General features: G+C 35.9%; 1 protein-coding gene across 1 annotated transcript; it reads right to left on the reverse strand.

Moving 5' to 3' along the window:
• Positions 1-302: 302 nt before the first annotated feature.
• On the reverse strand, positions 303-26,377 carry SFSWAP (splicing factor SWAP). Its single transcript, XM_050714281.1, has 14 exons — positions 25,591-26,377; positions 23,012-23,181; positions 22,318-22,455; positions 21,472-21,557; positions 17,322-17,547; positions 16,744-16,859; positions 15,945-16,080; positions 10,534-10,771; positions 10,045-10,176; positions 9,613-9,706; positions 7,174-7,351; positions 4,447-4,680; positions 2,761-2,951; positions 303-383 (listed from the first exon to the last, which is right to left on the reverse strand). Exons 1-14 carry the CDS (start codon positions 25,851-25,853, stop codon positions 303-305), a joined length of 2,283 nt encoding a protein of 760 aa, XP_050570238.1. The 5' UTR covers positions 25,854-26,377.
• Positions 26,378-26,430: the final 53 nt, after the last annotated feature.

The following is a 26,430-nucleotide window of genomic DNA, read 5'->3' on the forward strand; positions in this document are numbered from 1 at the left end:
AAATCAATACTAGAAGGATTTTCCTATAGAATAAATGCAAATCCCTCACTTAGGCTTTTAAAATTGTAGTTATTTTATTGAAATCAGAAAAGGTTTACGTGAAATGCATTATTACCTAAGCTGTTTTGAACAGCAATTTCCATTTATTAATATGGAAAAAAGCAGATCAGTGGCTTTGATCAATGCAAGTTTTTGGAGTTTGGTTTTATATTTCTTCACTAAAATTTGCAGAAAAGCATTCCTAGGAAACAAATTTCTTCAGCTGAAGAAGGGAGACAAAGAATACAGTTTTTGTATGGCTCCTATCTCTTCCAGATTTCAACAACAAGCTGGAAATGATTAATTCCAGAAACATCAATCTCTCTTGATCTCTCTATAGTGATCTTGAAGATACAAATAAAAATTATGAATACACTGTTGAAGTAAACAGTCTATGAGTCAAGAGGACAAAATATATTTCACTATTCTTAGAGTCTGTTGAACATGACTAAAGTACAAAAACCAAAAATTACCATAGAGAAACCTGAGACTTTCATTACAGTTTTGTCTTCATTACTGTAGAAAACAAATTTGTAATCTGCATTTTTCTGTAGCTTGTACTTTTGAGATTCTCTTTTTTCTTTTTTGCAGAGACAATGTTTACATTTTTTTTTTTGAATGGCATGAATATAAGCATTTTGAACCAATGCACATTATTACTTACTACCTATGGGCTTTTGCAAAGGCTCACAATTTCTACACCAAACACAAAGTAGTAATTAACCGAGCAGCAGGACTAGAAATCAAACTTAAAAATAAAATCCACATACAAACTGCTTACTAAGTTATGACCAAAGCAAAAATGAAGCAAGTTAGCAAACTTATCATCTGAATGTCTCTGTTGTGAGAAGCACTATACACTAACAAACATTATTGTACCAACTTTTAAGTTACTAGCTAAAGGTTACCACCTATGGCAGACACAGACAGAGTAAGTGCAATTATGTCTTTACACTTACATAGCTGCTTCAAACATGATTATACCAACCTATTATTTTTTACATAATGAAGTACTAGAAAACTTGTGGACGTTAATATAAAACTAAAGTATTTCTGCAACTTAACTTAAACATCTTTTGACCCAAGGTTGCCCCTTTAAGCTTGCCTACTCAAAAATTCCAGGTCTTATAAAACTGATTTCTAGAGGCTGTACCCAAAAAGGTATTTTAATTGATCCACATACTGCCTGGTAATAGTTCGATTTGCTGCAGAAGATAATGCCAGATAACTGATTAATAATTACTTCTGCATGATAAAACCTCTTTTTTTCTTCTTTGTGACAAATTCTAGTAAACCAGTGTGTGACCAGTAGAAAATAGATTTTAATTTCCTTTGGAAACAACAGCCCAAACAGTCAAATGGCAAGGTAACTTACTAGCAACTCTATTATCTTTTTATAGCTAGGCATAGCTATAAAATATATATATATATAAAAGCCTTTATCAACCTCCAGGTTACTTTTAGATTGGCCTAAGAGTGCAATATCATGATGACCAACTCAAAACAGAGCTTCTGAAAGCTCTCAAACTGACATTACCTTAGTATGATCTATTACAATTGACTGTCCAAACTGGGGATACAGGGACAAATTGTCAGGAGCATTGCAAAGACAAAAGACGGAAAGCAGTCTGCCTGTGCTACATACACTAGGATTCTAGAAAGCAGCAAAGTGCACAAATCTGTAACACAACTATCAAAAATTCTTCTTTGAAAGAAGTGCAGGAATACTGATACTCCAAATTGCTTTGCTCTAGATAGATATCCGCTTCATCTGTCCAAAACAGATTCTACTAAACAAACCCAAGGCACTGGGCCACTTTATCATCAGAATGGCACAAGCATATACTCTGGAAGACAACAGAATAATTAGTCCCCTCAATTCTTTCACTTTGGTTTCTTGTTTTGATTCTTTACTACCTGCTCTGTGAGTAGCATGCATGCACACATTACACGTTTGAATTTTGCGCTGCTATCCACAAATTCAGTTTTGTTTTTAAAATCATATCCTTATACTACTAATAGATCTTTTATAACTCCCATAATAAACTGCTGCCTAAGAGAAAAATATCCTAGCAGGCAAACCTTTTAAAGCACTTACCTGAAATACTCAACTAACATAATAATGATGAATAACAGTCACCATATAATCTAGATTTTTCCCACCTATGTATTTATTTTCTTGATTAAGGATGCTCCAACTAGAAACTTAAAGTGGTATGCATCATTTCACTACATATTTACCTCAGTTTTATACCAGCTAAATTAAAAAAAATTGAACAGCAGGACAGGTTCAAAGTAAATCTGAATATAAGCTCAGTTGCCTGCATATTGTTTTAAAATTTTGAAGATGCCTACTCACACCAAAATAAACTTGAAACAAGCAAATATTAAAGTAGATAACTAAATAAATTTGAAAGAGGAGCATTCTACTTAACAGACCACTAGCGCAGAGTTAAACTTGCAAGTTTATTTTGCTTTCTGTAACTGGCAATCTGACCTTTGAATTACACACCTTATTTCTCTACCAGTTTTTTAATTGACATTAAGAGGCATATGTAAGATAATTGAAAAAAGATTAAGAAGTGTTTAAAATTCAAGTTTCTGTCCATTTGTAAAATATTCCATCTCTTCTGTCAACTTGATAAAATACTCCCAGATTCATACCCCACGGGTAATTTTTCTGCTAGCTTTATGGTAAAGAGAAATGTATTTCCTGCATACCTCAACACTGAAGGAATTCTCTTCAACCTTCTCAGTTTCTGCCTCTGCCAGAGGATTTTTCAGAGTCTGCAAGAACAGTGCAGCTTTCCTTTTGCGTTCTGCTTGTAGCTGCTTTTCTTTTGATTCCTTGGAGGCCTGTGCAAGCTTCTCCCTCGCCGCAGCTGCTAGTCTATCCTCAAGTTTCTGCTTTGCTAAGGAAGATAAAAAAAAAATCAAGTTTAGAATGAATCACACTTGTGCACCTTAAGTTTCCTTGAAAGAAACACACAAACAAAAAAGAACAGAACCAAACAGTCCTCCCAGCTATATACAAACCTTTCTAGTACATCTATTCAAAGAGATAGTAAGGACAGATCAGTTGAAATGATCAAATTCTACCCATTATAATTTATAGGTAATGTCATTTGATCAATGAAAAGCATTAACACAGTAAAAATTGTTAAGCTTAAAGAAACTGCCATAAAAATCTGATCCTGGAAGTGCAGCATACTAGTGTTTTCCTTAGTATTTACAGAAGCTGCCTAAAATAGTAGCAGTGCAAGTTCAGAGGCTTTTTCCTTCATACTCCTTAAAGCAATGCACTCTTCATTTTGCTTTTCTCACAGGCTGGATCATTTTCTCACATCTTCCAGCCCAATTTATATATATCTAAAAAAGTTTACAAAGGAGTTTGCTCCAGATAGCTTTACAAATGGTTTTGCCGTTGTTATAAACAAGTATTGTTATGCGATTAAAGAAGAAAACAAGCCACTTTAGCTATGCACAGAACGATTTTTTTTAAACCTGCTTCATCTTACATTTCCAGCTCTGTGTTCTGTACACACACAAGATGATTTTTTGGTTAATTGCACCCAACCCAGCTTTTCCCCAACCATCTCTTATGCTTCATTTTTATTACCATATACAATATTTCATACTTGCTCTACATATGTATCACTAGAGTATACTAGGTGCTACAAAAGTGTAGAAAGGAACTGTTACTTAGAAGTTAAAAAAAAAAAAAGTACTGTTTGACAATGAAAAATTAAATTCCTGTGGCATACTCACAGTTATAAGAGCAATATTAAGTTTTTAAGCTGGCAAACACTGACAGCATCTCTACTTTATATTAAACAGTCTCTACTGTGAAACCGCCTGGGGGATGAAGGTGGGAAATTTGATCCCTTCAGAAGATCACTTCATTTGAATTCACACTGCATACCCTTCTGCCCTTACATATACACAGTAACAGAGAAACCCATACAACGACTTAATGGCACTGCATTATAACAGGAACAAAACACCAGCAAGGTGATATTAGTGTATATGGGCATGCTATGTTACTGAAAAATAACTTGAAGCATTTCATTGTTCTGTGAAGAAAATGAGAAATGGACATGTCTTTTTCTGGGTTGTGTAAATGCAAACTGGAAACTAGTTTACTGTTTTACCCCAAGTTTGTAAAGAAAAAAAACCTCAGAAAGATCATGTACCATGGCAAACTATTCAATGCCATTTTGTTATAGTGTCAGTTTTAACTGAGCAACCAATGAATATTTTGTACTTAACAATAAGTAAGAAACTGTGGGAAAGGGAAAAAAAATCTATTCCTGTAAACATAATATGGTGAAGACTGAAAATACTTAAAACACTGTACTTTACAAAGGACTCAATCTTTCATTTTGCTTTCAATATAACATGGGATACCTTGTTTAGCTTCCAACTCCTCCTGAGTAAGCTGAGGTTTTTTCTCTTCAGCAGGAGTAGAAGGAGTGGTAACAGCTGGAGTATGGTTTGAAGCATTATTAGCATTCTCCTGGCCTTCCTTGCCCTCTTCCTCCTCCTCATCACTGTCATCATCTAATTTAACACGGTTTTTCTCCAAAGGAAGAAGGTCATTTTCCTTGGCCTTGATTGCAAAGCTTATTGGAGCAAATGATGCTGTGAATGAATGGGTAAGATTTTACAAATCATTAGATAACAGTGGAAAGCATGTTGAATTTCTTGTCTTTATCCATAACTCCTGTAGCCTACACCATGAAAGAAACCAAAAACAAGAAACAGATCTGTATCATCCTTACACTGTGGTAATTATTTTGGGGGACAATACAATAAATTTTTTTCTTCTTTGAACATATTTTGGAAACTATTTCCCTGAAATGTTCAGCCTCAAATTAAAAAATTTCAGATACAAACCATTTTTTAGACCCAGCCATACAATACAGTTGTTAAAATGTTTTTCATTTATTTAAAATCAGTTAAGGGTTTCCCACCCTCAACATTAGGTGAGAATTGGTCTTTGGATTGAAGCATGAAACCAGAAACGTTCCAGTCTAGGATAAAATACTTTGTAATTCTATAAGAAGTAGAAAAATAGTTGAAAATATTTTTTTATATTTTATATCAGACACTGCAATTAGCCCTATAGTATAACTAGAACTTAAAATACATCTCTAAAGGATCACTTGCATTCCATATTTTTCTGCAAATCTGTTATCTCAGGCCAAAGAGATATGAACAATCCTAGGAAAGAATTCAGTATTTCCTCTCTATGGTTGCTTTCTTTCTTGTTGAATCTGTTTTCCCAGTTTCTTCTCCCCACTGAACACTCCTTCTGCTAAGGCTGCTGACACACTACAGTATGATACAGTCCCTTATGCTTCCTTCACACTAAATCTGACGGTTTGTGCAACAATAGCATTTGTCAGGCTCACAGAACAGAACTTAAATACTTACATGCATCTATACGAAAATTAATTATCTTGGGGAGATAACAACATTTCACTATAGAAGAAATAAATGCAAAACTTAAACCCTGTTCCCTAAATGCACTGTGTCTTAACTATAGTCTCGCTGTGGCAAAATTAGTGGTCAAATATTCCTTTCAAACAGTCCTCCCTGCTACCCCAGCACAAAAGCACAACACTACACATCCATGACAGCACAGACAAAGGAAAAAGAACGCCTGTACACAAACCACAGAAACCCACAAAAAAAGAATTGTGGATTGTTTCAAGCTAGTCTTCGTTACTGGATCTTCCAAAAATAATAAATATAGATATACATTAGCTACACTTAAGTCTGAACTACTGCTTTTCCCTCAAATAATTTTTCTTGCAATGTTTTCTGAAAACCGTTTTCTGGAAAAACACAGAATTCATCTCTAAACAGTTTATCCAAAAAGTAACTTTAAAGAATAAAAGACTGATTTGCTCACACATCTCAAGCAAAACAACTCACTGCTATATGATCTGCTGCAATACTTGTCTTTCACAAATAGGAATGCCTGTTGCATGCATATATATAAATATCCTCTAAGATTCTAGTAACAGAAAATTAAATACAACAATTAATTTACATACCAATGTTTAGAAAATATAAGCTTTGCATCTTCTAATTCTAGGGTAAGAAAACAGGCTCATAAGTAAGTAAGAACCCCAAAATTACAAGATAAGAGATCATAATGGCAATTTATCAACTTTTTCATATGACTAAACCAATCCTAAAATGGGATTTTAATCCTTCAGAAGCAAAAGAAAGGTTCGGATATTATGTTTGTCTTAGAGCCAGCTACTGCATTTACATTACAAGAAAGTGGGATTTGTACCATACCAGCAAGTGAAAATAAATTTATAGGAATAAGACCACAGGGAGTAGGTAAACTCATCAGCAATCAAGTAAGCCTCTGAATAAGGGAGAAGGTAGTACTTGTCAGCGGGAACACTGGTTAAGAGTTTGTCTTCTGCTTTGTTTCCTAATGGCTTTTAATTCTACTTGTATCTTTTAAGTTTCTATTTTATACTGAAAAGATGACATTTCACGATTTCTTTTTCTAACAGGTCAGGAAATCAGTTCTTGAATATAAAAAATCTGTTTTCAAACTCAGGATATTAACAGTGTGTTAGCTGAATTTGGCTTTTAAGAGATCCTCCCACTTTGTCCCTCTGCTGCTATAACTGCAAGAGGAAAAAAATTTCACTTGCACGTGAAAAGGCTTTTTTTTTCCCCAGTACGACTAACATGCAACATTGGAAGACTGATTAACCAAGAAATAAGCGTAGCGTACTTCCTCCATGTGTATGGTTTCAAACAAGACTACTGCTTTTATTCAGGAGGAGTACCTTCTTTCTTACAGAGCTTGTAACTGTCAAGTTTTAAATGACAAAAATAAAATTTTGCTGGCGTCATTGATGAAAGCCTTCAACTTTGCACTAAACTAACACAAAACAATTTATTCTGTCAGACAGTAAATACCTCACAGTCTGATAAAAGAAAAATATGAAAGCAAGCAAATTGCTTACTTAAAAATTTTTTTATGCTTTTAGTGAAAATAATGCTTAAATTCTTTTCCCTACTCCCCTCCCGCACCCCCTTTTTTTTTCTTCACTATATGCTAACAAATATTTTTACGGCCAACAACTCGTGCCAACGTACCTTTCACCAATTTACCATCACTGACAGTTTTAGAAGGAGGAACATCCTTTTTAGTTCCTGGAACTCCCTTAGCACTTGGCTCAGATGCGTCTTCAGGTGTGTGCTCATCTGCAAATTGAGTCTCACTTGGCGTATCAGTTGCAGTATCTGCTGGAACATCTTCGGATGAAGATACTCCCTTTTCAAAAGAAATGTTTAATTTTACCATTTGGGTAGTTTATGAGAGTTAATGCTGTGCTTGGGGAGCTGCAATTCTGCCAACTATTTCAAACATCACTTTATCAACAGCTAATTGTACATCAATAAGCAGTCATGACCAAAGTTTGCTCCTTGTAAATAATACACTGCTTCACATACACCCACAGGCTGCACAGACTAGAGATCTGCAGTAAGATGTGTTGTTATTTTAAAGGGAAGAAAATGTTTTTCAGCTGGTACACTTTTGCAAACAACTGTTTTAAAAATGGCATTTTTTAAAACTGGACCCTAAAAGCATATACTTTCTTTCCAAAGTATTTTCTTTTAGTTCTCGATCTCCAGAGTCCAGGACAAAATCCACTAAAGTTGATTCACAGAACAAAAGCTTGAGACGTTTTTTGCTAGATACCTTCTGTACAAATTCAAGTTATTACAGGGATGAACACAAGGTAATGTCTGACTCGTCCTAACCTTTTGCTGAAGAACACTGGGCCTATCAATGGTTTTTGTGACATTAAACTGATACAGTACAGATGTTGTAAGATTTTCAAAAGAGTAAAGAATTATTGTTCCTACTGTTACATGACTGAATCATTCAAGACAACTTCTACACTCATACTGTAAGAATATTAAGACAGATATTGTAGAATATTAAAAATATTTACATGGCAAGTCAGGGGATCACATTAAATAATTTAACATTTAAATGAACCTCTCTCAGCAAATAGTTTGGTCGCTTCCCACTGGCAGCTGTTAAGTATATTTAATGTTGAAATATCATGTATTGAAGCAATCCTTTCATTGCTCCCTGCAGCCACTCCCTGACCAACAGAACTAATTTCTGAAAATCCTCTGAGAGGAAACGGATTTCATGTATTTACTGAAGCCAACAGCACAGTCTTCTATTAACTTTAATGGCCAAAAGGAGAATAATCAATTGCATTAGTTGCCTATACTTACATTATTAAAGCATAAAAATAATACTGAAATCATTATTCTAAAAAATTAAAGAGAACGGCAATATCTAAAAAACCGTGCAGAAAGAGAATATTCATTGCTACACAAGTCCTCAGGGGACTTAAACCAGTTTCTGCTTGCTTCTTAGCTACTAGAATCATTTGAACACCTAAAAGGAATCTTTTATCATTATACTTTGGTTAGCGCACAATTTCCCCAGAAAATAAATGTTAATGAGTCTTGATTAATTATGTAACTTTTATGAATTCAACCCACTAGTTTGGAAATAAGAAATTCTACAGTAACAGTTATCACTGCGGTACAGGACAATTTTGCACGTAATTTATCAGTTGACTAAGATAATATTTACTACAGCTTATCTTTAAAAATAGTGTTTTCCAAACATTTTTCATGATTAAAATAAGAGACAAAAGCATTTCAAACATCAACTATTATTGAAGTTCTTCATTTTCCAGAAAGTTACTTTGAGGAGTTTACCCACAGGCCTACCTTCTTCAGTTTAAGTAATTAATTGCTGAGCACTCCAATCTAAGCCTTGAGATGACAAATGACATAGGGCCTAAAAAGAAAATAGCTCTTTCCCATGAAAAGTTAACATCAGATTAAGTATTTCTGATAATATTTGCAATTTTATTTTCAGTAAGAGAACAGACAATCTAATGCTATTAGCTAACATGAGAATGGTTAAAAACAAGGATGCCAAGTTTGGGTATTATCTTTTAATAACATGACTAGAAGAAGCGAAGGAAGTAAGAAACTGACATGAGATTTTGAAGGTCCGGTATTATTTCAGTCAGTCATGCTAGGATTCCTCTGATAGAAAACCTCACTCAGAAAAAAGCATGCCAGCAATATAGTTTGGCTACTACTCTACAAAGAACCATAAAGCATGTGGCTGTTAAAAAGTTATACCTCATCTTCACGACAAAAAAACACTAATCCTAATTCTACAAGGCTGCAGACCTCCACAAGGCATATACTGCCTTGTATAGAAATTCAAAAGATTCACCGTTTGGCATTTTAGACTACAACCATAGTGAATGGCTGCTTATACTAAAAAGCAAGAAGTAAATATCATACCACCTCATGTATCCCAAATTAAATGCTATACAAAATTAAAAACGAACAAAAAAAAGCATAATTTGCTATAATTCAGAGATTTCAATTTTTAAAGTCTCATGATAATAATGATAATACACTAAACAAGTCCTTTTCCCACTTATGCTGTATTTTTAACATATGCACATATAAACACACACATACCTGAGAGTTGTCACTGCTTTCTTTTTGAAGAAAGAACTGTTTTTTAAATTCATAATACGCATTGTACTGGTGCCATGGTTGCAGGAACTCAAATCTGTTAAAACAAATGAACACAGTATATACCAACAATCTATTGTTGTCTAACTCTCTCTTGCAGATAGAACAATATTTTATGTTTGGAAGCGTTGTAACGTACGCCTAAATTTCCAGAGGATATATATTGAGAGCATGGTTTTGAAAGACGTTTTTGCTTGTTTGGTTGTTTTTAACATTTTGGCAATAATGTTTGGCATTACTTTTAAGTAGATCCCTGAATTTCAATAAAAAAAAAAAAAGACATAAGTCCTTTCTTGAGATCTCCATGCTCTGCTAATATATTTAAAAATGAAAACCTCAAACTTTAAAATAAAAAACAGAATAATGTTTTCTTACCTGAGATCATTTTTGGCACGAACACTAGTTTCGAATTTTATCCCATTCCTAGCAACATACTCAGCTAGCTTGTCAATAACAGGTTGGATATCTGGGGGTGGAGGTATAATGGCAACCACTGGAGCAATTGTGCTGAAAACATCAAAAGTACATCATTTTTATAAACAGATTATAAGTATCTTTCAGACTCTTGTTTTAACACCCCCCCCCCCCCCCCCCCCATGAAATAGAGGCTTGCTCTCTAGGCTCATTATGCAGTTAAAGTAACTGCTGATTTTCCACATAGAAAAAAACATCATAGTACCTGAATAACAGTAACCACATATAATATCAAAGACCAAAGTGAAGCCAGGTAATCAAAGCTGTAGAAACACTGCTGAATGTTACCGAGGCATCACCAATAATACCGCTGTTACTAAACATTTCATATTGCAGTGCAAGAAAGAGTCCCCTCCACCAAACAAACAACTACAAAACTGTATGTGGTACCTTGTAGATGTTGTGGTAGAGGTCAACCCACTGCTGCTTTCGGTTGTGTCTGGGGGAGGTGGAGGTGTAGTACCAGGGGGTGGAGGTACTGATGCTACCCCTGTAGTGCTCGATACAGTCACCCCTGCAGGCAATGCATTGTAGTAGGTGGCGACATCTATTCCCGGAGGTGGAGGTGCGAGGCAGTAGGTTCCATCAGGTAGCATATAGTAACTATAATACATGGCTGCCACGGTTGCTATAAAGAAAAAAACAAAAACAAACATATTAAAGAATAAAGTTCTAGTTAGAAGAAAAACATACAATAACAATAAAAAGCTACTATGGCATCAGAACAAAACCATCTACAATCTAGATTCACAACAACACAAAAAAAATGTGTAAAAGAATGTTTACATTAATACACTTAGAATTAATATGAAATAAGTATGATTAAAAGAAAATCAGAATATACTGAGGGTCAGATGGAAGCCAAATAGGTAGGAATAACAAAAAAAAGAAAAAAAGAAAGTGAATCACCAGAGAACGCTTACAAAAAAACAACCTAATATGAAATCGTTCTTCCTAAACTAAATTAACCTCTGGCATTGTAGCTTAGATAAAATTGTGTATGCATTAAGAACAAAGTGCGCATATATTCAAAACTAACACTGAGAAATTAAACTCCTATTATTGCTAGTGGTTTAATTAAACGACAGCATTGCTTTAAGAGCAAAATGCTTTTTCAATATAGAAAATTACAATAACTATTAAGTTAGTTCTAAGTTCCACTTTATTAACAACCATTCCTAATTGCCTGTATATAAAGCTGGTAAAAAGCTGTTTTGAGTATCTGAGTAGTTTTTCCTTATATCTGGTAAATACATTTGCATTACAAGCTTTGGAATCAAAGTCATGCTGAGTGAATATCCACTTACATAAACTGTATATGCAGGTAAGTAGAAATTAGGCAATATAGGCTATTAACGCTGAAACTACATAGGCATTCACAAAATCTAGAAACTTTAAAGTTTACAGGTGATTTTTCATTCTTCATAATAGAAAATCTCACATTAGACTACCTTCACAGTAGCTGCCATTGGACAATTGTGCTACATTGTGCACGTATGCTACAATCAAACTCAGAAACATTTCGCATATACCAAGTGCAAATGGAAAGAAAAGAAAAGAAAAACCCAGAACAATTCACAATGGCCAATGCCTTATTTCACTCATTACCTGCATACAAACTCCTCATTTACAGCACAGCTGAATGTGCCACTGCTATTCATTACGAACAGAAAAGAATTTGCTTTCTAAAATGATCTTAGAGGGTAGTCTCTATCTGTATGATTGCCAGTGAGGTCTTTTCCTGCATTTGATTGGTAAAACTTCACATATCAAGCTTGGAGTTACTGAAGCGTGCCTTAAATTTTTTGATCAAGTAGATGAGGCTGACGGGAGATCTATTCACAAGAATGGCACAGAACCAAAGTGACAATACAGACTTCATCATGAAGAGAAGTGAACTACTTTTGTTTGCCTCAGGTTTGTATATATCTTTATTTTCTAATCCCCAGTCAAGAGATCTACTTCCAGCTAAATGAGACTAAATCATATTTAGTCCATAACTTTGTATTAACTCATACAGTAAGTAGGCAGGATGAAAAATTTTCACATTTTCACATATTTTTCACATTGGTGATTTAGTGCTGTTTAGTGAATTTACAGTCTGAGGCAGCATATCAAAAGATGAGCAAAAAGGCAAATACTTGGCCATTAAGCTAAGCATCTTTTCAGCTCAAGAACCTGACAGTTCACTATTACTAGCCAATGCTTGAGTCCACCACACTAGCTCTGCAATGTAAGATCACATACAACGCTGTATCATCTGGGGAAATTAGCCACTAACAGGGAACAGCTACACTACAATGAAACTGAGATTTATAAACTAAAAATAGTAAGTAACAAAGATTCCTTTTTCTGGAACATTGTCTAAACTCAATTCTAGCACAAAAATGCTAAAACACAAATTATGAAAGTACATCCACATTTTTCTATGCTGCTCCCACCATTAGTGGTTTAATATATTGAAGTATTTCCAATATACTCAGCATACCACTCGGCAGACAGTAATTATCAAAGGAAGGACGGGAAGTTCTGGTTATGTCTAATTAACACCACCAGAATGTAATAGACATGTAGAACTGTGCAGGGAAGATTAGCACATCTAACTCAAGCTAGCGCAGAAAGTTGTTTGGAAAATCTCAGTATACACAGCTAAGCACAAGCAGCAAAACAGAAAAAAACAAGCAATTTTTTAATGCAAACGCACATGGAGATTAACATCCTTTGCTATTTTACCTAGTGCAATAATATCTTTCATTCCTTTGTATATAAATTGCTTTAGGATTAAAGCTTTCTGCTTCAATAACATCCCACTGCAGCAAGTACCACAATTTTGTATTTCAAAGTACTATGCTAAATATATATGCAACTTTGATACTTCGTAGTTTTATCCAGTGCCTTCTTTATGGACTCTCTATTATGGACATACATAAATAAGTCACTGAAGTGCCTCATCATTACCTGCTCATTTTTATATCTTCCTGTGCTGCTTCTTATTCTAATCACATCTCACTCTAACAGTGCTTTCTAGTAGAGACAACCTAATCACTTTCTGATCTTATGATGGATAACCCATTTTGTGGTCATAAAAAAAAAAAAAATTATAAAACATACCATTAGTAAAAACTGCCACTTAAAACCCTGCTAATTTTGTAGGTATCTTAAAAATGGATACAAGAATCTCTTATTTAAACTGCGTTAGTTGAGAATCCGAAGTACTTAAAAAATACTGTACTACTATGCAACTGCAAGTCATAGATAACCAGATTAGCCTTACTGCTCTGCATTACATCAGAATACATTACCACAAAATCTTTTTGTTTCTAAATAGAGGTAAAAATTTTATTCTTTCCACGGAAGTTTGAAATTAAACATTAGTTTTCTTTGTGTACATTTACAAGCATTACTTTGCATAGAAATATCTTACCAATAGTTTAAAATGGAAGGGAATTTTTATTTCCAAGATGATTTTAGGGTAGAGAAAAAAGGGTTGCAGGTCTCAATTAGGGTTCGTCTAGCAAAATCAACACTCATTGAATGTTAGCATAAAAGTTGCACAACATTGAAAAGTACACGCAATTTGTATCTGCTGGATATATATTAAATATAGAGACACACAGAAGCCTCAAGAAGCAGATGAGTTTAGCAATGTAATACCAATACAACGAACAACCGATTTGAGTAAGTTTTCCAAGCTAAAGGTTTGTCAGATGCTAAATGCCTGTTTCTTGAGAGAGCAAAGGCTTGTGGCTTGCTTGCTTTCTTTAAGCAAGTATTTTATAATGCTTTAATTAGCTTAACACTTCACACAAGGGCACTCACTTCCTGTAAATCTAAAGATTTTCCATAGAAAGGTGTATAAACAGAAAGTATTCAGGTAAAATATTTCAAAGGATTTAGACTAAGAATTTACATTTCTGGAGGCAAAGTTTAATCAATGCATTAAATTACAGTCCTCTTAAAAGTTTCCTAAACAATTCTGTGTGGCAGTATTTACTTTCTTCAAAGAATAACTTATCTGTAAGGAGAGCAGAATAAAGATCTATTAAGTTTTAAAGGCAGAGAGAGCAGAGCTGTAGGCTTAACTTGTATTGCTATTAAATGATAATCTCCAAGTCTGCATCACATTCATTCAGATTCAAGCCTGACATGAAAGTAATCAGAAAACTGAAGGGCATTTATCCATAGAGACACTTATTCTGATTTCAGTATTTCTTGAAATAACCAGTAATTTTCCATTTCTCTGCAGACATCTTATTTCAGTTTTATTAACATTCTCTTAAGGTACAGTTTTAAATAAAAACACTTTCACACATAGTCCACTACATATATTACAGTTGGACAACATCTCCAATCATTTGGGGAGTTCTGAATTTATAACGCTTCATAATTAACTTTGATAATTACTGTCACAATTATTTGCAATAATATTATTAAAAGAATGAACTCTATCACCACCACCTTGAAATAAGACCACTCATTACCTACAAATTGATACTGACATAAAATGTTTCTGCAGTGAAGGCTACAATATACCTGTTCTTACAGCTCAATAATGTCAGATGGTAAGTCCTAGAAATATAACTTATCCTTTCATTTATATGTTTAAGGAATCAACGACTTTCACAATTAAGGACTATGAAAGAATTAGAGGCACATAAATCCAATTAAGTTTGTCCTCACCTTTTTCGGTATGAGAATTTACTAAACTTGCAAGAGCTTTGCATGCAGCCTGCATTAAGCAGCTTCAAAGAAAATAGAAACCAGACATAGCCAGAGAAGTTAAGATAACGTTGCTAAAATATTTCATAGCAGAGGAGATTCTTAAAAGAGGTTACAGACAGGACAATATTTAAATTTAATCTGAAACGGTTCAAAAGAGATGTCTAGTATTAAAGATTTAATAATAATTTGGAGGTGAGGAAAGCCTTGGCATTTCACTATCAGTCATGGGAAAATCAGTTGAGCACACAACTTTCCACACTGCTCACTTATAATTTACACATTATCATTGCTTTTGTTGTTCATTTAAAGAGAATTAGAATATCTACTCCTGTATTAAAGAATGACCTCCGTAGCTTTTGAACTTAAAAGACAGTCCTCTTTCTCTGATACTGTAATAGGAAATATAATTTAAATACGAATTTTTAAACTTTGGATCTTGCATTTTCCTGATTTTTATTTTCTACACATAACATTGAGCCAGTGCACAGAATAATACAAAGTATATAATAAAATACTTAAACATTTATTTCCTGTAAAACTACTTCCTATTTCAGACTAGAACATTATACTAAAACCTGAATTTATCACCTCATGTGGATACTTCAATAAACATGATTTTTTTTTTTTAACCTTTGCACATTTTTCTTAGTATTAGGCCAGCAAAACTGTTCAAAGCAGATTCACCATCTGCTTTTTCACTCAAAGTAGCAAGTTTTTTTGATGAACTACTTTATAGGACAGTTTTATATTCAACTCTGAAGGCATTAGTTAGGCTTCATTAGCAGAAACTGATGGAAGCTACCAAAAAACATTAAGAATATTGTGCTCTCCATACTCACAGACTGGAGACTTTTCTGCCTCGCTCCCCCACCCCATTTCTGTTTTTTTCTAAACTGCTAGCAATTTGATATATACCCGGTGGAACACCACACCTTCAAAGATCGAAGTGATTGAAAAAAGAATAAATACCAATTACAAATGATCAAATATGAAGTTAACGTATTTTTCTGTCCACCGGTCTCCACACACAATTAATTCATCAAGACACACCACCAGTTGCCTAATTACAGGGCACTTACAATCAGAAGAATATTCTACTTGTGATGTCTGAACAGCTGCCCCATCCGTTGACTGCGGTGTTGATGAGTTATTATCTGACTGCGCTTTGCGGACCAGTGCTGCAAGTGGATGATCTGGGTCTACTACCTTCAAAGGCTGAAAAAATTTGAGAGTAGATAGTACGTTAAAATTTGAAGTGCATATTTAAAACATGGTATCATCAACTTAATTTGAATTAAATTAATTAGGTATCAGTAATATACCCCAAACACTGAAATTACTGTTTCTGTAGCTCCTATATCAGGATCAACTTGACTCTTTTTCGAAAATTTGTGGAAGGAAAAAAAAAGACAAAATACACTTCAATTTGATGTGACCATAAATCCATGACATGAACAAAAAAGCAGGTATTACTCTGTTGTTCACCACCAAGGCTGAAATAAGACACAGAATCTGACTGGACTTGTCTAAATATCAGACAACATTGCTGCCATTTCTCTGAAAGCTTCATAAGTGCACAAACAGCTGTTATTCCCACTGTTCCATCACTGGATCAAGCTCAAGAAATATCTAGAACATATCCAGCAAAATCTACACTTAATGAGTCGTACTAATTCTGCTGAAATGTTATCCACTGAACCTATCATGTCATGTCAAGATTTTATCTGAAATCTGAAAAGAAAATATTCCATCTCAGCTTTTAGCAAAATACATTCACAAGACAGAAAAAAATGTTAACAGAAGATCCTAACACCTGCATATTACAATTCTGTGCCCTGTAATCACACGTTTAATAGTCATTTTAATAGGCTGAAATACCTTCATGAGCTCTTCAAGTCTACTGCATTTTTTAGACGCAAAGAGACTTGGATGCAGATAGTTTCCATCATCATCGTCATCATCGTCATCCTCTTCCTCAGATTTCACTTTCGAGTCTGAGTAAAAGCAATATCTGAATTTAATTTGGGTTTTCTGTGCATTGGTATTGGCAGAGGATGAGGGTACAGAACAAGCATGCGTTCTTCTAAGAAACTACACTTTTCACAAATCTGCTTATTCACTAAAATATAGATTAAAAAGATGACATTGTTAGCCATCAATAAAACTAAAACTTAAGTGCACAAACCAACTTTTTATTGAACTAGAGCTACACAAGCATTATAAAGCTCCAAGATCACAGCAGATTTTGTATCATAAATTCCCCAAAAGAATATTTTCTTTTAAAAAACTTTTTCAATTTAAGGAAAATCTCAAATCATCCCATCAATCTCAGCTGCAGGATAACAGTACTGCCATCACAATACACCAAAAAGATGCAGCTATTTTACAAAAAAAGACCAGTGGATGTTTCACTGATTCACATCCCAAAGCCACCCATTCGACAAGCATTTACTTACGTTTTTTCTCGTCTGCTTTATTTTCAGAAGGAGCTGCGTATCGTCCCTCTTTCATAGCTTTCTGAATGAATTTGTAGTAGGGATTGAGGTAGTGATCAAATCGCAAGAAGTCAAACTGGGAGTTGCGTGCTTGCTTGGCTTTTAGCATGATCTCAAACTGTGCTCCCTGCTTGCAGACAAAGTTTGCAGTTCGTTCTATAATTGCATGCATTTTTGCTGTTGGAGGCTGTGGGAGTAAAATAACATAGATTTGTATTTTCATAAGCAGTTCGTAGAGTTTGTCAGAACTCCAGAGGTAATTAGAAAGAGGGCAGTTCCCTGCCCGGCTTCTCAGCAACACGGTGTCATAATCACTTTCACCTAGTGAAAGCATTTCACCTTTGAAATAAAAAAAAAAAAAAAAAAAAACACACAAAAAACAGTCCCAATTTTCCCCAGCTTCTTATTCATTTCCTCTTGCAAGATACTCTCCACCTATCACACCAAACTGAACTGGGGAACAAACTCCGGTTGAACTTGATGCAGCAAAAACATTCTTTTAAGTCAGGCACATTCCATAGCCAGAGACACTTCTGCAGGCACAAGACAGGAGACAGATTTTTTGTTGACACAGCAGTGCCAACGTAAAGTGGATCTGCCTTACAACATCTTGAGGTGCTCTGAAGAGTCACCATGCATGGACTTGTTAATAAATGTGCAAGTACTGTTCCCTAACTACAAAAGCTTCTTACTAGGTTTCTTGGAAGGGACATGTTGCATCTGAAGACCAACATAAGAATTTTATTTATACATGCTGTCACATTCCCAGTCATTAAACACTTTAACAATAAAAGAAAATGAATGAAGGCAACCAGCATCTGTGCATTTCCACTCCTGAAATCTCATGTAAGGAGCACTGCCATGTCAAAACCAAGAACTGAGAAGAACAAGAATTTAACTGAAGAATGAATAAACTTCACCAGTGACTCTTTAATTTCATACTCAGGTCTGTTTTGTCTTGTGCTCAAAAAACTGTAGGAACACATACTGTGTGTACCTATAAAGAAGGAAATGTCACACTACTGATTCACTTCAGCTTTGAATTTTTACTGGTCCAAACGCAGATGCATACTGCAGACCTCAGAAAATCTTTTTCAGAAGATCAGAAGCAGACAATACAGTGGTGCTCTATTTAGGGAAAAAAGACTGAATGTGATCAAACAGCATATTTTTAGAAATTATTTTCAGCCAGTTGGATTCTTCATTAGAACAACATGTTCAATCTGGAAAAATAATTAGTTGTTTCAAGTTTTACTTGTCCCTCTAGAACACTACTAAAGATTGTTTTAATTAGAGATAATTAGGTTCTCAATAAACTGACAGTATTATGTTCATTGCCAGTTTCACAATTTAGTCATATATCAGATTTATCTATTTCTGTGGTTCTTGTGCAGGAATATAAATTACATTTCAAGACCTAGAGATTCATGAACAAAGCTACAAATCAGCAAGGAATCTCAAGAAACACTGTACCCGAAACTGCGATCTGGCATTGAATTTGAAACTGACACCACTTTATAAACTCTGGAAGACTAGCAGCACCAGGGATCTGCAAGACTTTGAAACTTTACAAAGTAAGAAAACATTAAATCTCCATCAGGTAGAGATGCAGATGTCAGAGAGATATTCTAGTTTGCTACTACATTTAATAAATAGACTAAATTAAACTGATAAGGACTGTTCATTAAAATTGGTGGTACTCTTTCAGGAGAACAGGGGAAAAACCCTTTGAAAATAGTCCAGAGGTGACATTATATAAGTGCTATAATCTAGTCAGATACTCTGTTCTAAACTTCAATTATTATTGTAATTAATTTTTTTTCCTGAGCAAGCTTTCCTTACTGCAAGTTAAACAACTATCATCCATTCTTCAGTGAGCCTGGAAAATAATTTAAGTCTTACACTGCCTCTCAAATATGTTCATCTAGAGAAAAAAAAAAAAAAAAACAATTTTCAATCTCTCCTCATACATTTAGCTGGTAATATCCTCTTACTGCACACGTCTGTGGCATCCACAGACTTCTTAAAATGCAGTGGTTAAAAACAATCACCTTGGCCCATTAACCCAGACCATGAACAGTTCAAGCAGTAGAAGACATCCTGTGTGCTTAACACAATGCTTGTATTTTAAATTTGACACTGACATTACTGCTGCAATTGGAGTTTCCATACACTCAACACGCAACAGCTCACTAGAGCCTCTGGATTTTTGTATTTATTTTTTTATTTTACAGTAGTGCTGCCTAACTACTTAAGTCTTCATTTAACATTTGCACACTGGATTGCTCTTTACTGCAGGAGCTATTTGATACCTTTATTGACCTGCACCTTGCAGATAGTGAACAAAGTCTCCAAGTTAGCAAGTCGATTCTCAGATCTTACCCAACTTCCAAGCACTACAGTCTCTTCCACAAAATGATTCACAAAGCTTAGAAGTACCACCCCACTCCTTGACCATTAACTCCTTGCCATAACTACATATCACATATCCTTTAACTTAAATGTTGATTAGCATCAGCCTCAGGAGAAGCCTAGAACACCACTGTCATTTCCACAAAATAGTAACGTATCTGTACATGTTTTCCAATCACCTGGGGATCAACAAAATGGCAAAGTAATTTACAGAGGGTTTTGTTTGCCTTTAAAATAAAAATAAAACAAAACCAACAGAATATGCACTTTCAACAGGGAAAGTGAATCACTTGGTTGGAACAACAACAACATCACGGCTTACAAAAAACATTTTCACTATTTCCAATCCAGGGTTAAATATATGTTCTTTTCAGAGCTGCTATCTAGACATTTCTGGTTTTGTTTGTTTTAAAACCCAAACTGAAAATATCCCCATTCACTTTTTGTTTGTTTGAACATATTGGAGTTCAATAGCTGACTTATATTAGAAATCACTTCAGTAAGCCCCACGTTGCATTCTGCAAGTACATGTAAAAATGTATCTTAAATTTCATAACAAAACTCAGCAAAACAGATTTCTAAAACAGCAAAACTTCTTTCACCATCAGACACTTTTTGGAAACAGCATACAATTGTAAATAAGTGGTTTCTGACTGTGAAATTGACATTCCCATTCTAAGAATAAAGTATAACTGGCAATATAAAGGCAATAATGTAAATATCTGAATTCAGAAGTGGGTTTGCAAGCACTTTACTATTGAAACATATTGTATGACTGTATAGAAAAGTAAAGGAAGTAACATAATAGGTATGTTAAAAAAACAGAACAGGATAAAAATTTTCAGTTAATGGCTAATGAAGTAGAAGAACAGTATTACACAAACACTGTGTTCATGAATAGTGATTCTAACAAATTGCTTTGAATCTTCACTAGCTAAGATTATCAAGTTGAGAAGGCAGCCCAAAGGTAAATTAACATTTCCACAAACACGGTATAGAAGAAAGAATATTATTTCACTTTTCAGCATCTCTTCTGAAACTTGAAATAAATTTAAATTCATCATGTTTACAACTGTACTGAAACACCAACATTACTTCACTTCAGTGAAGGATCTTGGAAGGAAGAGACTGTTCAGCTCCCTTTAGGGAAAACATGCAAGTCATTGTTAAGCTTACAGCTTACGATGTAGCACGTTCTGGTAAGATCACATGAAGGGAAGAGCTTCTATAATGCTAATACTTTCAAGTTATTTCAGAATTTTCTAGAAATAAATTATTACTTTCCTCCTGGAATAGGCTAGCCTTAAATGCAGCCTTTACATTGGTTACTTCCTTTATATTGGTCCCTTCCTACCCACTTCAGATTGGGCCAGATTAAAACAAATCTGAAAAAGTCAACAGAAGCAATCTTCTGGGTTAACAGTCCTTTCCACTTTTTATTTTCTCCACATTCTCTAAAATATCACAAGTGATACTAAATGCACTTAGCATAAACACGATAGTAATTTCAATGTGAATAAGAAGATTCAAGAGAGTTAAAAGAACTCAAAAATTCAAGGCAGTACATTTGGAATTAAGCTACTATTTGAGAATAATTTAAAGTCTACCAAACTGAAGTTAATGGAGAAAAATCAGTACAGCACCATAAACTTCTTGAAAATTGACAGACATGTAGGCTGCATTAAATGTACACACATACCAGTTCCACATCAGAAGGTACATTCAGTCCCGGAGGGGCAACAAAAGGTTCTTCATTTTCTTCTACATTTTCTGTCTGAGCTGCTTCTACAACAAATGGCAAGGTAAAATACTACAGCACAAAACAGGACAAACTATTCAAATGTTAACAAAAAATTATTACAAAAAAGCTTACCTAAAAGTATTTATCTTTACATCTGTGTAAGATAAGCACATCTCGTATCACAGTAACCCAGCAATATGTAGTTAAATAACCCAATTATTAATTAAACAATCCTAACATAACTAAGACACAGTTCAATAACACTTGAAATCTTCCTTAAGACTTCCCCTTAAAAATACAGTTATCATAATTAAAGATGGGAGCATGAGAACCTGAACTTTATAATTAAGATCACAAAGAGAAGCATACTATGTTGAGAAGTCTTGTTTATAATTACTAAGGTGACGAAACCTAAATCTAAAAATTCTATTATGGTTAATTCTTGTTTTGTATGTTTGTTTCTAGTGATCTTTTCCTTTCCAAGAGACGTAGCAGTAAGAAATTGTCATGTGATGAAATACAAGAATTTTTATGATTAAGAACCCGCAGGACAGCAGAATTAAATTTCCGATCCTGATTACTGCAGTATTGACTATGGTTTTATCAGGAAAATATTTTAATATGTCAAGAGAAAGTTTCCACAAAAATCTAGTAAAAAACTTCCATAAAAAACGTAACCTCTATTTAACCTGAAGTACTTTTGCATTAAAACACATGTAAAAACGTCAAAGATTTTCAGCCTTGAACTGCATGGGAGACAAAGGTGCTTCCTCTTAATTAACTCTCATTGTTTTTACCCCTTACCTCTTTGTTTTGCTGGCTGATGTTCCTCCTCCTCAGTGGGTTCTGAAGGGTCATAATAATCACTGCCATAACGGAATCCCACTGCATTATAGGTACCATCTTCTGCCAAAGCTTCACTCAGTCTTTTATATTCCTCCTCTTGAACAAAAATACAATTATCAATTAATACAACATATTTAAAAGCTAATGTTTTTTTTTTTAAAAAGAAAAAAAGTAATGATTCTTACTTAAGTTTTTAGATGAGACGTTGTCACCTGTTTTAACTTTCATTTAAAACTGAATAGAAAAAGACAGCATGTACACATGCTGACCATTTATGTCTCCCTGAAGAGATAAAGGCTGAGGGTTAAGACATTCTAACATAATTATTCACACAAGAACACTGACTTTCAGTTATACAGCACTGAAAAAGAAGCAGGGTGTGTTTATTCTGTTGTTTTTTTTTGGGGGTGGGGTGGGTGTCTCAAATCCCAGTCTGCCCTCACAATCAGGGCAGTTTCTGTGTGGATCTATATTTAAACTATCCTGTGGTCCTCTCACATACGCAAAGACTCCCGCTTTTCGAATCCACTGGATACTGTCAAGATAACATCAGAAAAAAAAGAGAGTATAAAATAAGTAGGAGTAAATTTAATTAACTTCAAAATTATTTATTTAAACATGTGCTAACTCAGGAAGTTTCCTTGAGCAATACCTTGCCTCGCCTCCTCCTCAAGCAAGTCCGTATGCAAGGCTAAATACCTCTCTTCATCACAGAGGGCTTCTATTCTAGCTTCCTCTTCAGACAACTGATAATCTCTGTTCCACGTGGAATATTCAGCGTCATATTCAGAAAGGTCATGCAGGTGACCACGCCCATCATACCTGCAAGATGAAAAAGCTGGTCAATGAAAAAAACTTAGGGCTTGAGTTTATGCGACTACTTAAATACTTACCCATTAAAAATGAAAAAAAAATACTTATACGTTAAAGCATATTTCCTTTTAGAAGTTACGTTTAATTTTGCTAATCATTTGTCACCAACTATGGAAAATTTGTTTAATAGGCTAGATTCCTCTCAAAGAAACTAATAAATTATTACAATTAAAGGCAAAAGTATCCTTTAATAGTTTAAGTGGGATCCATTTCCTTAACAGCTCTTACCGTACGTGGTTCAACCAACCAATCAATGTCACTTGCAAAATATGTTTTTCTGGAAAGTCAAATAGCTTACATTCACACAAACCCGAATACATAAATACCTATCCGTAAGAACCAAACGGTCGAAATTTCCTCGCTTCTTTCTGCTAGTCCCGAACTCTCAGGAGATATCTTCACCATAGAAACTTGCGTCCATTGGAGGTAAAATCATGGCTAGGCTCGGCCCCTAGCCATTTGGCTGAGGAAATAAGTTCTGGGTTATGTGATAGAGAGACACACATACATAGGAACAGTAACATATACATGCAATTCAAGGAGGTTCACCGTAAAAACGGCAAAGATCAATGACGTACACTTCCTTTCTACTAAGCAGAAAATTTTATTTGCAAGAAAAGCATTGCATCGGGATAATGTTTATGCATCAGTAAAAGAAACTGATTGAAAAGTGACAGTAAACTCCACTCCGCTGAGGTGTCTTCCCACACACAACTCTTGACTTGTGCCAACTTGCTAGACCAAAAACAAAGAAAGTAAATATTCTAATAGCAAAGTTAATGAAACACGTAAGTCTGGTTAATCAAGCTCTGTCCACAGGCAAACTTCAACCCATGTCTTCTCATAGCAATGTGCTTTTCTCAAAATGGTGAAAATGAAGACTGCTGCTGGAGATAAAAAGAATCTAAGCTTCCAAAGGAGTTTATAGGATTAGTAAATGCAAGCTTCCTTAACTTACAAATGTATGTTATTTGAACTTTTTAGTATTGTATGTATGTACGTACATGCACATACTTTATTTTTGCTCCCAACAATTTCTGTAATTACAATAAACTGGGTTGCTGCTGTACAGAACCACAAAAATGGCCTCTACCTCCTAACGAAATGCACCATACAAGTGAGCTGCCCTTAGAAGTGTGCATTATAACACTTCCCATGTAAGTAAAAAATAAAATATAACTTATTTTTTATTCGTGTTTTTGTATTTATTGCAATTTAACAAATTAAACCGTAAGAATCAAAAATAGTGCAAGAACATATCTCTTTCCCGTATTCTTATGGATTTTTTTTTCAAGCCAAATACTGTTGTGTTGAATTGAAACAAGAAAAATCATGCTTAGCATCACACCAATGATGAAATTGAGGGAACAAATATGTATAGTATGTCATGTGCTCCTTTTCAAACCAAAACCCCTCCATCTTTCCACTGAGTTTTTCAGGATCAGCCGTAACTGCTCTTAAATATTACTTTCAGTGCTCCACTCACATATACCCAACCTGACTTCTGATTTTCTTTCTCCACATGTATATTCAGAAAATTCGTTCTGAATAAATTATTTCTAAATCCCACCCTGAACCGCTGAGACTTCTTAAGAAACCAGAAGAAAAACCAAATCACTAAATTCTGTTATACTTTCTGGCCATGAAACTTTACGTACCGCAAAACAACCTAAAAAGCCACCTCTGCCATAAACTGTGAAGAGCAAGCACCCCAAATGAGACCCACTCTGCCACTAATATAGATTAACGCATGGCACAAGGAAAAAGTAATTAGACCATGAATTGCTCTTGGGGTATCCCATCAACAGTTTGCAGTCGGATTACACAGGATAAGTATGGAAGCCCCACTTTCCCTAAGGTGGGTAAATGCCTTTTCGCTCCCTGCCCTCCACCCTGGCTGCTTAGAGAACACAGAAAGCTTCTGATAAGCATTCCAATGCAATAAGGCTTCTTTGGTTTCCATGCGAGGATAGACAGTAGTTGGGGGTTGCACTGAAAAGGTGCAAAACCTTCACGCTCTCCACTCCACAAACCCTAACCTAGCGAGTGGAAGAGGAAGACACAACGCATACTGGATGCCAGAGGGAGGGGAACCTCCCCACACTGCTAGAGAGGGGAACCCCAAGTTCCCGTTGCCAGGAGGACGTCAGCCTTACAACAGCAGCACTTGAAGCACCCTAGCAGGAGGAGCAGCCCTCCAAGCCTGCCAGCGAAGAAGATCCCCACACATCCATCGGCCAGAGCGAGCCCTCCATTGCTCATCCCCCGCCCTCGCTTGCCCACAGCACAAGGGGAGGAACAGAAAGAGGCTATAACAGGAGATCTCGCAGCAGAGTCTGGGGGTTGTGGTACACCGACCTATCGATCATGATCTTGGGGTCTCCCATCCAAGGAATAAGGTGTCGCCCCTGCTCCTGGTACTGAGCCTTCTCATCATCTCGAAACAGCTTGCAGGCATAGCCGAACACCAGCAGCTCCACACGGCTATTCCCACCTCCACCTCCTCCTCCTCCACCTCCTCCGGGGGGCCCGGGGACCGCTGCCCCGCCTGACAACAACATGAGGGGCGGCGGGCCTGCCTCTTCTGCGCTCCGGCGAGAGCCCCCGACCCCTCCGTACATCACCGGGGGACGCAACGGGCAGGAGGAAACTCGCAGCAACAGCGACTGTCCGAGAAGCGAGTCCCCCAGGAGGCCGGGCCCGCGCTAAACTCTCCAGCTCCACAGCACCACGGTCGCCATCACCCGAAACAAAATGGCGACGCTTCCCCTTCCGCTGGCCGAGCAGAGGGCGGCCCGGCTGCCGGCAATCGGTAGATTCGCCTCAGCTTTCGGGGAGGAGAACGAGCAGCCCCCGAGGCCGCGGTGAAGCTCCGTGCTGCCGGCGGCGGCGGGGTGGGGCGGGCAGAACGCCGTGAGGCGACAACGGCCGGTGGCGTGGCGGCCACGGTGACGCGGGGGTGTGACGAAAGTGCGGAACCCTCGGGGAGGGGGGGCTCGGGGGAAAAGGGAGTCACGTGGGAAAGGCTGGTGGCTGAGAAAGGTTTCTGCTGTAGTTGATAAGCTACAATATTTGCTAAAAAATATATAGTCTAGGTCAAATTTTCTAATGATGTTTGCTTCAGTGTGATATTATTTTCCTGGTTTTGGTAAAAACGTGTAACATGGTCAAGGTGACCCTGCTTGAGCGACGGGGTTG

Source organism: Cygnus atratus, chromosome 17 (genome assembly GCF_013377495.2).
Source record: "Cygnus atratus isolate AKBS03 ecotype Queensland, Australia chromosome 17, CAtr_DNAZoo_HiC_assembly, whole genome shotgun sequence".
Taxonomy (NCBI): domain Eukaryota; kingdom Metazoa; phylum Chordata; class Aves; order Anseriformes; family Anatidae; genus Cygnus; species Cygnus atratus.

What these genes read in the sequence shown, in the direction of transcription:
- SFSWAP (XM_050714281.1), bottom strand. Translation starts at nt 25,853, where the DNA reads ATGTACGGAGGGGTCGGGGGCTCTCGCCGGAGCGCAGAAGAGGCAGGC. An exon ending in CGTGCCAAAAATGATCTCAG is followed by an intron (nt 9,707 to 10,044) that starts GTAAGAAAACAT and finishes TTGTTTTAACAG; the next exon opens with ATTTGAGTTCCTGCAACCAT. An exon ending in TGATGGTAAATTGGTGAAAG is followed by an intron (nt 4,681 to 7,173) that starts GTACGTTGGCAC and finishes ATTCATTCACAG; the next exon opens with CATCATTTGCTCCAATAAGC.